At 33.0% G+C, this 16,136-nt stretch overlaps 1 protein-coding gene across 1 annotated transcript in view; it reads left to right on the forward strand.

The window, feature by feature from the left end:
• The window catches only part of LOC117123146, a 24,252-nt gene extending 10,581 nt beyond the window's left edge, over positions 1–13,671 (forward strand). Inside the window, exon 2 of the mRNA XM_033268996.1 lies at positions 11,535–13,671. Coding sequence (XP_033124887.1) covers positions 11,635–12,762 — 1,128 coding nt within the window. The 5' untranslated portion in view covers positions 11,535–11,634 and the 3' untranslated portion in view covers positions 12,763–13,671. The remainder of the gene's footprint in view (positions 1–11,534) is intronic.
• Positions 13,672–16,136: the final 2,465 nt, after the last annotated feature.

Consider the following 16,136-nt stretch of genomic DNA (forward strand, 5'->3'; position numbering starts at 1 on the left):
TACATAACCTCCTTGGTGGCGGTAGAAATCGTTGCTATTATCCAAATAATACACAAAACAATTAAAGCATAATCATGAATCAGTAAAGAATAAAACAATACAGCGCAGAATCGCATGGCCGGACGCACACTTAGTGAAAAAGTTTTCCTCTATTAGTGGAAAAGGAAGGGCGCCTTTTGCGTCTGGATATACTTAGCAACAGAAGGGCGCCCTGTACGTTGGGCACGAAGTATAGGAAACTTGCATGGTTAAAAAGAAGGGCGCCGCCTACGTTGGGCACCACTTCCGCCTCATTTTTACAATGCGAGAAATCTATCTTGTATTTCTAGTATCTTTGATTGAAAGGAAGTGTTTTATAAGGGCTGATCTGAAACTTCCAATTGATGTTGATTGTTGAATATCCACAGGAATTTCTTCCCATAGTCTTGGAAATGCAACAAATGCAGAATTTAGAAAGATATTACCTTTTGCATTCCAATGGATCAGTCTACCCTTACACCTTTCACTAAAATTAACATATTGATCAAAGGAAGATGGGCAAAAGCCGTTGATAATTTTATAGCCTAAAGTTAATTTTTGTAATTTAAAAGTATCTTCTATAGTAAGAATCTTTAAAGATTTTAGCCTATAGTGATAGGATGTTTCCAAATTACCTTCTTTTCTAAACATAATAATTCTAGTAGCTCTTCTTTGTAGACTCTCAATTTTGTTAGTGTTATGTTTATCACCAGGTGACCACATTGCACAGCAGTAAGTTACAATAGGCAATACAAGTGCTTTATACAGGTTAAGCATTGCTTCCCAAGACATATTTTTGCTACACCTGATAACAAAACCAAGAATTCTACTAGCTTTAGTACATACATAATTTACTTGAGCGTGACATGTAAGTTTAGAATTAATAACAACTCCAAGAAACTTAAAGTTATTTACATTTACAATACATTTGGAATCAATGGTATAATCATATGATTGTACATTTTTACATCTTGATATATGCATTATTGCGCATTTTGATATGTTTAAAGGGAGTTTATTAACAATTGACCATTCATACAACTTATTTAAGTCATTTTGTAGAGCTTTAGAATCATCTTTATCTTTAATTGGCCGGGAAAGAGTATGATCATCAGCATATTGTATAATATCAGAAGAAATACCATGATTAATATCACTCACATAAATTAAAAATAAAAGTGGACCCAAAACGGATCCTTGGGGCACTCTAGATTTCACATTAACCCACTCGGATTGTGCTCCCCTATACACAACTCGCTGCTTCCTCTGTGATAAAAAATCACTTATCCATAGTTTAATATTTCCATTTATACCACTATTTTGAAGTTTACTGATTAACCGATTATGTGGAACTTTATCAAATGCTGATGAAAAATCAAAAAAGATAACATCAACACTTTTATAATCTGCAAACTCCAAATATTTAGCCCAAGAGTGAAATGTTTTAGTAAGAAGGAGTTCAGTGCTATATCCATGCCTGAAACCAAACTGGTTTTCAGATAAAATATTGTTTATCTCAAAATATTCATACAAACGATTACACAATAATTTTCGAGTATTTTACAAGTAATAGGGGTTAATGAAACCGGTCTATAATTATTCAGATCTCCCTTTGGCTTTCCTTGCTTCTTATAAATGGGTACAACATTTGCAACCTTCCATTGTTTAGGTAGTTTACCCTTCTGTATAGATAAATTGAAAAAGTTACATAATACATGTGCTAATTCAGCACTACATTGTTTCAGAAAAATAGGCAGGAGGGCATCGGTTCCAGGGGATTTTGAGGCATTCAATTTAGCTAAAGCATAGTATACCTCTCTAACAGTGAAAGGTACAAATTCCATATCATCAAAATTTATAGAAACATTTTGACTTAAATCAGCACTGTCAATGTCATCACAAAAAGTGTTAGAAAAATGCCTATTAAATAAATTTGCCAGATCACTTACGTTAGTAACAGTATCATTATTAATTTTAAAACTAATAACCTCCGAGTCCTGTCTAATTGATCTTATATAGGACCAGAATTGTTTTAAGTTTCTAGAAGCATTATTAGAGATATTCAACACATAATTGCGATGACTACAATAAATTGCAGCATTCACCTTCTTACTATACAATTTAAATTGATTTAATGCTACTTGGTTATATAATTTCTTTGCTTTTTTATACAACCTCCTTTTCTTTGTGCACATCTTTTTGATATCTGTAGTAATCCAAGGAAATGAGTTTGTTTTACCCCTTCTCTTAATTGGTACAGATTCAGAAATTGCATGATTAATATTTTTAATAATGTTCTCCCATATTCCACTAACATCATCGGTTTCAAAACAATTATCCCAGTTAAAATTACTTAATATACCCATCATTTTATCATAATCAGCATTTTGCAAAGCATAAACTGTTTTAATAATAGCTTTATCATGCTTATTTGGAATTTTAAGAGACAACTCAATAGCAGCATGATCACAAGATTCAAAATTATCAGAAATATTACACTTATCTACTAAAAGGGGATTTGAAACAAATACTAAATCAAGAAAATGATTAGTGCCATCCCGTGTAATATATGTGGGCTGATTCAAAACTTGTGTAAGTCCTGATGACCAAGTTGCATTGATAAGATTTTGGGCTTGACTAGTTAAATTAGATAAACAATTAATTACATCACAGTCACTCCAGTCAATATGTACGTTAAAATCGCCAAGAAGTATAATCATCTTGTAGTTAATCATTAATCTTTGTACCTTTATTAAATTATCATAAAGAGCTTCTAAATATTGAACAGGTGAAGATGGAGGTCTATAAAATACACCGACCAGAACTTTACCAATACTACAAAAACATTCAATCTAGCTTAATTCAAGTCTATTGTCATTTAATTCCAAGTGTTCAGTTGGTTTTAAATTTGTTTTTGCAGCAATTAAAACTCCACCACCATGTGCATTTCTGTCTTTCCTGAAGACTGAATGTTCAGCATTAAAAAGCTCACTATCATAAATAGAGTTGTCAAGCCAAGTTTCAGAAATTGCAACTATATCATAAAAAGAAGATGAAAATTTAACATTTAGGTCCCTAATTTTATTTTTTACACTCCTAATATTACAATAAAAAATATTTAATGTATTAGCTTTAATTACATGGCCCTTTGTAGAATTTATTTGGTTAGTACTTAATACATGGCCCTTCCTAGAATTTATTTGATCAGAATTTTTAGCATTTATATCAACATTTACATTAGTTGACATAATTAAATCAGCATGTTGTTTCTCTTCAACGGCTTCACATTCCTTGCCAGAGCTTCAGTTTTTATTTCTTAAGCAGAACTTAGCTTTGTGACCAGATTGCCTGCATTGCCAACAAACAACAGGCTTTCGATGATAACATATTCTTCTAACATGTCCATTTTCCCCACAAAAATGGCAAATAGAATACTGTGTATTCTCATGCAGTTGCCTTCTCTCCTGGCTGTGATGGATCTGCGTCTTCACCTTCAATACCCGTATTACGACATTCATGCTTCTAACTAGTGCCGTCGTGCCGCGAGTGTTGAGATGCAGTCCATGGCGTGTGAACATGGAGGAATTTAATCCTCGGTCTGTAGTAAAGGCTTTAGTGTGATCAATAAAAAATTGACCGTACACAGATTTAAGCATTCTGTTAAGTTCAAGAACACGTTTGTTGATTTCTAGATCGTCAAGGCGAGGACAAATTCCTGAAATATAAATCTTTCCTGATATTCGCGGTTGTAATTCAGCAACAAGTTCATGGAAATCAAGCATCAGTTGATTGAGAGAAATGTCCATATTGCTACAGTCATTTGTGCCAGCATGTAATACAACATTACGAACATTGGAAAGATCCATTTCATTTAGGCATCTGTGAACTTGTAACAAATTGGCGCCTCTTAATGTACGAACGCTAGTGGAACATAAGCCCCTGGTTTTAATCAGTTTTAACATTGAGTCTCCAATAATTAAGTTGGTCGTCGGCTTCTTATCTTCATTTACAACAAATGTAGAATTTGTTGGTGCTGATACACCTACAAATGCCTTCTTTTGCTTTTCATTACTTGTGGTTCTAGATGCCACTGGTGTTGAAGGTGACGGCAATTTTACGCTATCTTCAGTATCTGACTCAACTAATTCGGAATCATCACAATCATCAACACTAAGTGCACTGAACGAGTTATGTAAGTCAATTTGCGCATGAGCCGAACAAGGATAATTTGTGGCTGGCTTACTATTTGTATGAGCTTGAAAATGAAAAGGCTTCTCATCCAGTAACATTTGTAGATTCCTTAACTGTGTTTCCAGGGAGTTGTTGCGCTCACTTAAATCCTTAAAAGCCGTAGTTAAGTGAACAAAATTTGAATGGATATCGTGGTACTCACTAAGCTGATGTTTAAGGTCTGTCACTCTGTCTTCAAAGTTCTTGATTTTGTTCTTTAAGACCGGTGTTTGATCCCAACTTTTTGGTGTCTGGGTATCCACATCAACTTGAGATACAGATACAGTCGTTTGTGTTGAAAAAGAGATAGACTTAAACACAGATTTGTGTTTGTTAATGCTTACAGGAGTTGAGCTTTGTAGTGGGAGTAATTCTGGTGGTAATATTGTCGAAAACGTCGCACAGGTACTCTCATACATTTCATGCAAATGATTACTATCCATAGCTGTAGAAGCTGAGCTTAGGCTCAAGTTGACCATATTGATTTCTTCAGATAAACAACTATACAAGCAGCTTTGAATGAGTCAGTTCTTCTAAACAATAGCTTCTAGATAAGAAAGCTTGGCCTACAGAATCCACACTAAAAAGCAGCAATTTTTCTTAAAATTCAGCATGAAGGTAAACCAGAAAAAGTTACCATAAGAACCACTAGATGTTCCTCTTCATTTTCATATAAAAATTATGTTGGTACCATGCAGTCTATAGATCATAACAGCGAAAAATGATTTCAGTAGATGTGACCACTTCCACATAATAAAGGAGCCAAAGATAATGAACATAATATGTTTTAATGTATTTTTTATTTATAACTTTTTAATGATACTTTTTTTGCAAATTCAACATTAAATTTTTTACTGTAAGTTAACCTTATTAAATATCCAAGTGATTCCAATACGGTCCAAGAATTTAACTAAACTATACATTTTTTTTAAACTGGTCAAATCCAGGGTCTATGCAAATATAATTAAAAGCTACTTAATAATAAATAACAATTCATAATTATTTATTAGGTGATATGCTGCTACACCTATGGTTTTTCTTATGATTTTGTTTTACTTTATTTATTTATTTCTTCTTTTTATATTCTTTTCCCCCTTTTTTTGTTTGCGGCTTTTCTCAAAAACAACACAGGCTCTATCCTAGTTGGCCAGCATATAGGTTTATATCTGAAGTTTTGCATGCGACTTTTTTGGTGACTTCACAGTCTTTTGACGTCATCTACATGCCATTTTGTGAAATTTTATGATTGATCATAAATTCCTAACCGACAGGCATTTTTAATGAAACTTGGCACAAGTATACTTCATATCAAGCGTCAACTTTTCATCCTTGTCAACATCTGCGCGTACATCACTGCTTCCGCGTACATGTGCATTAAAATTTCAAAATGCTCAAAATCATTTTTTGACTGAATCAGAGTACGTTTTAGGCAATTTTGAGCATTTCAAAATTTTTCACTCCGTGCGCGAATTTTCAAGCACACAGCATGTACGGAAGCTCAATTTCAATTCTTTTTCAGTCATTTTAGGACCTAAACAACGCCGTATGCACGCATGAAACATACAAATTTGTGTGCATGTTTGTGTCAACATACTGACACTGTATTAACAAATTTACCTAACTTTTTTAATGCCTGGTTTGATTCTGATACCAACAGCCTCCTTCATGATCAATCGTTCCAGAATTATAAAAATAGAGATCATGTGATCACTACCGTATCCGTGTATCACCTAAAATTCGTCGGTGACAAATTTAAATCTAGTTTTAAAATGTATTTCTTAATTATACACTAGTTAGAATCTCTCCAGTGTCACTACTGTTCACAGACTGGGCCCAGTTATGCTTTGTGAAGTCTCTTAATAATAATAGAGTGTAGCAATATTTGTTGTAAAATATTTCAAATTGAAATTTTTTTCTGTTTAAAATATGTGTATGTTGAAAGCAAATTTGTATGGTTTCCAAATTTTCCCTTCAGATGAAGTTACCTTCAAGGTTGATTAATTTAGAAGATAGTACATACAATACACATTCAAGATAATCGACTTCTTTAAGAAAAACAAAAAAATGTCTAGAAAATGTGTTATCATCTATTATAATACTAGCTACCACTCTGCAAGTAATGTCATACAGTGTAAAACTTTCTCCAGAATACTTTAATGTCGATGTTGGTATTCATGCAGTTACATTTACCTGTACAATAAAATTGGGGTTATTTGAAATAATTAGTGAAAATACAATGATAATATGGTGGAAAGACAATGACATGGTATTAGGTAATTCTTCAAAGTACAGTGTTAATGGATTATCATTTTCAGAGAATAACTACACGCAAAGTTTACAAGTTAATGACATTGAAGAAACTGACCATGGCATATACACATGCACTTTAATTTTCCCTTCATATCCACCTGACAATATAAAACTGTCTACACTTATTATAAGGAACCTTATTCCTCAACCTATCTGCTCAACCACTTCAGGCATGCTTCAGGTGAACCTGGACAACAGATAGTCTGTACAAGTTCACCAAGTGATCCTCAAATAACCTTGACCTGGATTGATAATACTGGTGGTGTTTTGACATCCCAATCTCAGTTAACATTTAATGAAATGTTATCATTATCATGCACATCCATTGAATCAAGCAACCAGTGGTTCACATGTAGAGCCACCAGTACAAGATCAACAGATGCAAAGGAATGTGTCATTGGTGATCAGACTTCAATGACAACAAGAAAAAAGAAACAAGCAAAAGAAAATGTCCTCTCTCCTAAGCAGAACAATAATACAGTTATTGCTGTATTGTCCATCATTGGAGCTGTAGGTATATTGGTCAGTGTGGCATTATCATGTTACATATTTACCAATAGAAGACAAAATGAAAATGGAAATCAACTGGACGAAGATGGGTACATGGATTTAACTGCACACAATCCAAATTATTATCAAGAACTCAATAGGCCCATATAACATTGAATAAGATTTATGATTTAAGATTTAATTTGTTTAAATTTACTTTATTGTTAGAGTTCTTACATGTTAGAAAAGTATATACATTAGAGATACGGCTTAAATTCCCCCACTATATAATTTTTGGTTTTGCTTTTAATATTTTCAGATTAAATTATTGAAAAATCTTTAGGTATAGTAATTTTGCATATGGAGCTTCTTTTATTCTGTATATTTAAGTATAGTTATATAGTGGTTTTAGCCATCGCAGCTATTTCGATTTTTCCTTAACAAAAAATAAATATCTGCATATAATCATTTTTCAGTTTTACCAATATAGTACATAATACAATCAGCATTGAAAATATGCAGTGTATCTTCATTTGTAATAAAATAAAAAAGACTATAAAATATTCTATCATTTGTCAGTGATGAACACACTTTTAAATATATCTGATAAACTTTTTAACCAACAAATTAAAAAAAAACCACAATTTTAAAAACAAAAAGTGATTGAAAATCATAATCTTTCAGTCATAGACCATCAAGTCATAACAGGAGCAAATCCAGGTCTTTGTTTAATGGGTACTGCTATAGTGGAATTATATGATTAGGGTGGAATTCACTTTTCAATCCAGAAAACAAGTTTTTACATGGAAATGCACTTCTTGTTAGAATAAATTTCTTCAAATATTAGAATTTTCTTTCTGCATTTGGATTTTAAAAACGATGATGATAACAAGGATGATAGGAGAAGCATGACTTAAGTAATCCTAGCAAAGCCAGTTTAGATCTGGGCCATCGACTGCTTCCTAGAGCACTGTAGTCATCATTCAAGTGTGAAATACCTACAAAATGACTAGTTTTGATTGCGGTAGACAAATTTGAGTAGATTTCCACAATGAATCTCAATTACCAGTACCTCCAGATACATACAAGTAATTTATAATAGGGATAGAAATCTATGGCTGGGTGATAGGGGATACCCAGGGGCCCAGAAAAAAGAAATCAGCAGTTCTGCTGACTATAAGGAACTATAAACAAAAATAGGTCATTACTGTTTATCAATTAAAATGTAAGTTTATAGGAACTCAGAACACATTAAATGTACTTTAGCTTTACACATAATTCAAATTTGAATAAAAATACACCTCATATCACATGAGTGGATTTCTCGCAGGATTAAAAATCGTAACAGTACTTGGTTTGGTCTGCAAGAGTCTGTGCTTCGAATTAGAGCGCAAATGTGATCACTGCTATTTAGAGTATATTGTGATTAGAATGTTGTAATCTGTACAAGTCAGATCCTACATAATAAAATAACACTGTTATCGTTACTTTTTGCTTTTTTTAAAGTTAATCATTAATATATTACTGAAGACTAAATTAGACTAAATTACTCTGGTTCCTATTGAACAATACAATCGGGAGAATGTGAATTAATGACTAAAGTACTTCCCTACAAAAATTACACCATGTTTCAATATTTTTCTCCGACATTCTGGCAATGAATTGTTGCAGAGTGCCTGACATTGTCCTTTTGGTCATGAGCTGCTATGGTTGTAATGTTGTGGACAGACAAGAGTAGCTGGTGCCGATTTACCTGGTAGCTCAGACATGAAGAGACCATTAGGGAAGAAGAAAGTTACTGTAGAAGCTAGTCCACAGCGTTTTGAGACTCCGCTATAAAGTGCTATTTAACTGAACTATGTTACATTACATTACAATGTGCATTTACTGGTTTTGATCTGCGGTGCAGATTCGCTTGTGTTCTTGGGCAAGGCACTTTAGTTACATTGCTTCAGTCTCAATGGGTACCAGCAAAACTGTTGGGGAGTAAGCTGCGACGGACTAGTGTCCCGTCCAGGGGGAGTACAACTCTCATCCGCTTCACACTACGGAAACTGGGGATAAGATCCAGCCCATTGAGCCCCAAGTGGCTCGGAAAGGATTTAATATGTTACATTACAATGTGCATCTAGTGGTTTTGACCTGTAACGTACAGTCTAAATAAAAGGTTTTGGGTACATTCTTTTACTTCATGATCAGATTTCTACATTACATTAATATTTATATATTACAGAATCCAGCTTCTAAAAACTAATGAACAGATCATCAACAAATTTAAATGAAGCAGTCTATGAGCTTTAGCTGGGACAAAAAGGTCAAAAGACAAGGTTGAGATTACAGAAACTTGTGTTGTGTATTGTTCAGTATTTAGGCACAGAGCAGAGCTAAGAAGGGGCGGATCCAGAGATGTCTGAAAGGGGGTGAGGGCGAAAGTGGGGCCGATTGAGATAACACCAACCTAGGGGTCCAGGAGGCATGCCCCCACAAAGTTTTTGTTTTATAAACGCTCGAAAAATAACCTATGAGGCGTTTTGGGTGATCAATTTTTCTTTCCTTTTGCTTTTTTGCTTTTTTTCACTTTTCAAAAAGGTGGGAGAGGGGGGGGGGGGCCTCATAAATCCACCTCTGATATTCCCTCTATAAAGGGCTGCTCTAGATGTTCTTGTGCTATGTTCAGTACTGTATATATTAGTAGATTGTTGTTTCTGGGTTTTTACCCTATATCTATATTTAATTTATACAATTGGAATGTAGCAGGACCAAGAATACAAAGGCCCCATTGTTCAGGGCACACATACTGTGTAATAAAAAATTCTAACCATGTTTGCTGCTTTTACTAAATAAACTGATAAACTTAAATGATAATACACATTTTATTATCATTCATCTACAAAACTAAATCAGGAAATAAAAATTACTCTTTTAATTCCCCTCTGAGGTGTAACATGTGCAAAGTGCAGCAGAACTTTCACAAAAATTGTGGTACTGTATGTATAAATTAGTTGGTTAATTTTAATATCTGTGTAATGTTATATATTCCCTACTAAAAATTTGACCCTGTATATAACAAAATTCTGCTATGACCAACAGCCATGTTACGCGCGTCCTATAACAAGGAAATTACTAATTTATACCAGAATTAGCAGAAATATTGGTTTCATGTTTTTAAGAAATTCAATTTAATCTAAAATCACTACACAAAATATAACTTTTATACTTGGACAGGAAAACACAATTGGTAAACCAACCAGGCAGGGTGGGTACTTGGATTTTCCCTACAGAGAGCAAAGCTGTCCAAAAAATTGGTCTCATAGTTTCCAACCAGTACCAGCAGGATCAAGGGGTTTTCTTTATTTCATACTGGCACAACAAAAATATGTGATTATTGGTTTTTCCTGCACTAGCGGAAAAGCACTGTTATTTTTCTGATTTTTTTTTTTTCTTTCTTTCTTCTTGTTTTCCTATCTTTTTGCACAGAGTTTTTTCTGTTGGGTAACTTGTCACTTTCTATGCTTGGATATTTTACAAACTTTGTCTAAGCAAAGACCATGATGAAATTGTGGATAAAACAATATGCATGTTTCTACATATTTTGAATATTAATAAATAGATACTTTAACTTTTATGTTTAATAATTTATATGTTTTTTTAAGCATTCAAACTAGCTGCAGCTAGCTTAAACTCAAAATTACAGTGAAATACATGAACAATGTTCTCCCTCAAACTGTGGAATTTTGTAGGTAGATGAAACTAAATATGCACTGAAGGTTTAATATCTATATTGCAATTTTATACTGCACATCATACCATTGCAGACCTAGTTTGAGTCTTAACAATGATATTGAGTTGCCTTTTTTCATAATTATCTTCATTATTAATTCATTTTCGTTTTTAATGTATTTTACTTTACACTTGCCTGATAGAGCTTAGAGACTTTTTGTATTTTGCGCTCTATAAATTAATAACCATTAACCATTACTTTATAACTTTTTAATGATAATTGTTTTAAAAATTCTACATGAAATGTTTTACTGTAAGTTAACCTTTTTAAATATACAAGTAATTCCAATATGGTCTAAGAATTTTTAAATTTGTTTTATCTCTCTGTCTCTCTTTTTGAATTTTTTTATCTTTAGGAACAGATCATAAAATATTTATAATTTACAGAATGTTTACTGTATACTGTGAAACTTATTAAATTAGCCAATTCCAGCGTCTTGCAAAGTATAATTAAAATCTACTATAATAAATAAACAACAATTCATAATTATTTATTTTAAAATGTAATTCCTAATTTTATAATAGAATCTGTCCAGTGTCACTGTACTGTACAAAAACTGGGCTCAGTTATGCTTTGTGAAGTCTCTCCTAATAACAACAGAGTGAAGCAATATTTGTTGAAAAATATATTTTATATTGAATTGTTTCTGTTTAAAAAAGGTGTATGGTGAAATTAAATTTGTATGGTTTCCATATTTTCCCTTCAGATCTGAAATTCTTTTGAAGACCATCTTCCAGGTGGAGAAGATACTACATACAATACACATTCAAGATAATTGACCACTTTGATTGCTTAAAAAACTAAAAATGTCTGGAAAAAGTGTGTTATCATCTATTATAATACTAGCTACCACTCTGCAAGTAATGTCGTACAGTGTAAAAGTTTCTCCAGAATACATTACTGTCGATGTTGGTACTGATGCAGTTACATTTACCTGTACAATAAAATTGGGGCTATTTGAAATAACGAGTGAAAATACGATGATAATATGGTGGAAAGAGAATGCCCGCATCGCAAACAATGACATGGTATTGGGTAATTCTTCAAAGTACAGTGTTAATGGAGTATCATCTTCAGAGAATAACTACATGCAAAGTTTACAAGTTAATGACATTGAAGAAACTGACCATGGCATATACACATGTACTTTACTTTTTCCTACAAAACCACCTGACAATATAAAACTGTCTACACTTATTATAAGGAACCTTATTCCTCAACCTTTCTGCTCAACCACTTCAGGTGAACCTGGACGACAGATAGTCTGCACAAGTTCACCAAGTGATCCCCAAATAACCTTGACCTGGATTGATAATACTGGTGGTCGTGTCTTGACATCCCAAGCACAGTTAACATTTAATGAAACGTTATTATTGTCATACACAATTTCTATTGAATCAAGCAATCAGTGGTTCACATGTAGAGCCACCAGTACAAGATCAACAGACACAAAGGAATGTGTCATTGGCTATCAGACTTCAATGACAACAAGTAAATTGACCTCTTCTGGCATTTCACAATCTAAAGGAACTCATGGTATTCCTACAACCATCAGCATTTCTAGCATTTCACAATCTACTGAAGAAAGACATGATATTGCCACAACCATCAGCCAAGATCAGCTGTCAGAAAAAGAAAATCTTTCTTCTGGCCAGAACAATAATACAGTTATTGCTATATTGTCGATTATTGGAGCTGTAGGTATATTGGTTAGTGTGGTATTATCCTGTTACATATTCACTACTTCTAGAAAAAACAACGGAAATGGAAATGTAGATAGAGATAGAAATAGAAATGAAAATGGAAATGGAAACGAAAATGAATCTGAAAACAATGAAGATGATGGTTATGAAAACCCAATTCAAGTTACAGATGGTGAATATATGGATCCAGTTGCAAACATTCCAAATCATTATCAGCTCCTGAATATATAATTTTGAGTAAGATTTGTATTTTAAGATTTAATTTGTTTAAAGTCTACTTCATTCTTTCTTAAGGTTCTAGTATTATGAATAATAAAATAATTAATAACAATAAAATACACATTACAGAGATAACAAAATTTTTTTTGTACTTGAACATCATAAAATTTGGTATAATATTTTTGAATCTTGTAAATATACCTAATGTCAAATTATAAGGAGCAATTTACACAATGAGAGGATTAGTAGGTAGGCCAAAACTTTGTCCTGAAGAAGGGGACCAAGGAGCAAAGCCCCCACCCCCACCCCGTAAACAATTTAGAGTCGTAAACAAAGAATAAAAAATATACTACTTCCAATAAAGTTTTATATTCACACATCTACAGACCCGTATCATAGAACTTACTAATTGGTATGCAAATGCTGCCTTCTTGGGGTTAACAACTGGTAGCATCTCTGGCTGCATCACACTTGTTTTCCAAGGAGATGGCAAGATGGAGTTTCTGCTGGCTACAGTGCTCATAGATGACTGAATCGTAGTAGTTTTCCATCTTAATACATGTAAACAGACAAACATTATAATATATGTCTGAATATTTTTTTAAATTTTCCAAACTTTTATAAAGAATAATATGATTAAAGTTTGTATTGTATCTTCTAATCTAATCTAATCATTCGTATAGTGTCTTTCTTTACAGATATGAATCGCTGTAAGTTTTTCCCTAGTCATTAGGTCCACATGCTCATGTTGTGTTGCTGCCAGTGGTGCAAGGCAACCCCACCACATACCCATTTATACTCCTGGTGGAGAAAAGCAACGTAAAAAGTGCCTTGCTCAAGGACAAGCGAAATGCACAGTAAGGTATTGAACATCTCGAGGTTGAGAAACGAAACCGTTTCCTGCTGTGCCAATTAAACTGCTTCCACATTTGAAGCAAAATTTTTAAAAAAATCAAATTAAACATTATCCTACTACAGAATAGCCTACGTATACATAGCCAAGCAGAGTTTAGATCCAGAATACAAATAGCAAATTATGCATTTAATACCAATAGAAGACAAAATGGAGATGGAAATGGTGATGGAAATGAACTTTGAAATGTAGAAGATAATATTTTATGAGTACCCAATTAAAGTTGAAAAAGATAAATATATGCATTCAAATGCACACATTCCATATCTGTACTCCTCAATATATAATGTATAAATTTACAATTTGTGTGAAATCTACTTCATTCTTAGAGTTTTAAAATGTTTATAGAATAATTTAAAAGCATACATTCCACAGTGATGTGAAAAGTGTTTTGTACACAACGTCATAATATTTAGTATAATACTGTATTTTTGAATCATGTTATATCTAATACATAAAATTATAAGGAGCAATTTCCACAAAGATAGCATTGGTGAGTGGAGGCTAGAGTAGATTGTTGGATCAAAACTTTAAAAAAATATTTGCCTGATCCAAGTAACGTTATTTTAATTGCTAATACTTAATATTGTGGTCTAAAAGCACTATTTGGACCATACTAAGCCATACAAATTCCCCCTGTCAGACCCCTTGTTGGCAATTTTCTGTACACCACAAGAAACATGAACTCAGCCATTTGTATAGTTTATTCTATCAGACTTGTAATGATATATTGTTCATTTGTCTGTCCTCGGTTCAATTTTCATTGTTGTTGCTGGTGCTATAGGAGTGGAATTATTATTTCCATATATGTACTTGAATGTTTGAATGTTATGTATGCACACCCCCATATGTAAAGTTATGAGACTTAAGCCAATAACAAAACATATTTATAGGAAAGTAAAATATAAATCTATTGGGATATTATTTGACATGGTTGGATTGAATCATACAAGTGGCACCTTTTTACCCCAGATCTATCTTCAAACATTCCCAAATGCCATTTATAAATTTATGATTAATAGTGTCTCACAATAAAACAGCCTTGAGGCGCACTTCAAATCAATGCAAGAAAATTAAAAAAAAGACCCTCTTCACTTCCTCATGAGAACTACAGTAAATTAGTGTGTAGCAAATGTTAAAGGTAAGTTAATTTCATATACTGTATTTACAGCTAACGTAGCCAAGAGATTAAGTTGAATTGTCACTAATGAATTTAATATGTAGCAAAATGTCCATTATTTTTTCACTAAATGACTGTATCTGATGGTGCTTATACAAGTTCATATATTTTTGGCGTTGTTCTTTTATCTTATTCCAAATTTAACAATTTTTTTACTAATTCAAATTTTAAACCATATCCTATTAAAAACCCGCAACTCACAAGTCTCCTGGAAATCAAGACGTCCTCCCACAAGCAAGCAAGAAAGAATCCCAGAAGATAACCCCAGTCCCGCAAATTCATATTTGCAGGTTTTTACTACTTTATTTGGTTAATATCAATGTCAACTGTCTTTTGGAAGTCAGTGTTGATGAGTACCACAATGTGCAGCAAATACAATTAATGTGTTAAGAAGCCCATTAACCAGATCAGTAGCACATTCTAGGGTGAGGGAAGCCACCCTGCCCTCCCCCACCCCTAAGTTGCTGAAATTCCAGCTCAGTACATCTGTATTAATTTAAGGCCATTCAAAATGCATTTTATGACAAGTATTGATTCAAGATTTTGTATCTTGAGGCCAGCAAATGAGAAATTGATAGATATAACCACAGAAGTCAATAATGTGATTCAATGAAGCACACAAGTTAAAATCATAAGAATTACAAAAAGTTTTCTTATATAGGCCTACATTAAATAAATAGCTAGTTTCCAGAGGTTACACCCCCTTGTTCCCATGTAAATTGGACAACCCAAGGCCTTCGTAGCAATTCGCACCAAGTCTCCCGTTTACTATCAAAATGTTGGCATATATGAGATTCTGCATAAAACAAGTAATGATAAGGTGGTTACATTTACTATTCTTGAATATATTTAATGTAATGGTGTCAAATTTGTAGCAGTAGCAGATATAATAGGAGGTCATTCCATAATTTACATGCCCTGCAAACATATGTTCTTTTCCTTGTATGTTCCAGTTTGGGATGATTAGTGTATTAGAAGAATGATTTAGTGTATTTTTGAAATGGACATAGTATTGTAAATTAAAATTTTTAAGAAATATATTCCAAAGCCATACATTTTAGAGATTTAAATGTCATAATTAAAATGTTTATCCCATTTATCTTTAACCATTTTCCAATCCATTGCATCCATCAAATCCTTTACTGTTGAGAAGTTAAATTAGACGTATCATGAGCCTGATCCATTATGCCTTCATTACCAACATTAACATTCTCTCTCCATCCTCTTGATTGGCTATGACACCTAACATGAATCATTGAACATTAGACTGTAAAGATTACACCTACAGAATAT

The sequence above is a fragment of the Anneissia japonica genome, unplaced genomic scaffold, assembly GCF_011630105.1.
Source record: "Anneissia japonica isolate Jap-2015-1 unplaced genomic scaffold, ASM1163010v1 scaffold7968_len47610_cov122, whole genome shotgun sequence".
NCBI lineage: Eukaryota > Metazoa > Echinodermata > Crinoidea > Comatulida > Comatulidae > Anneissia > Anneissia japonica.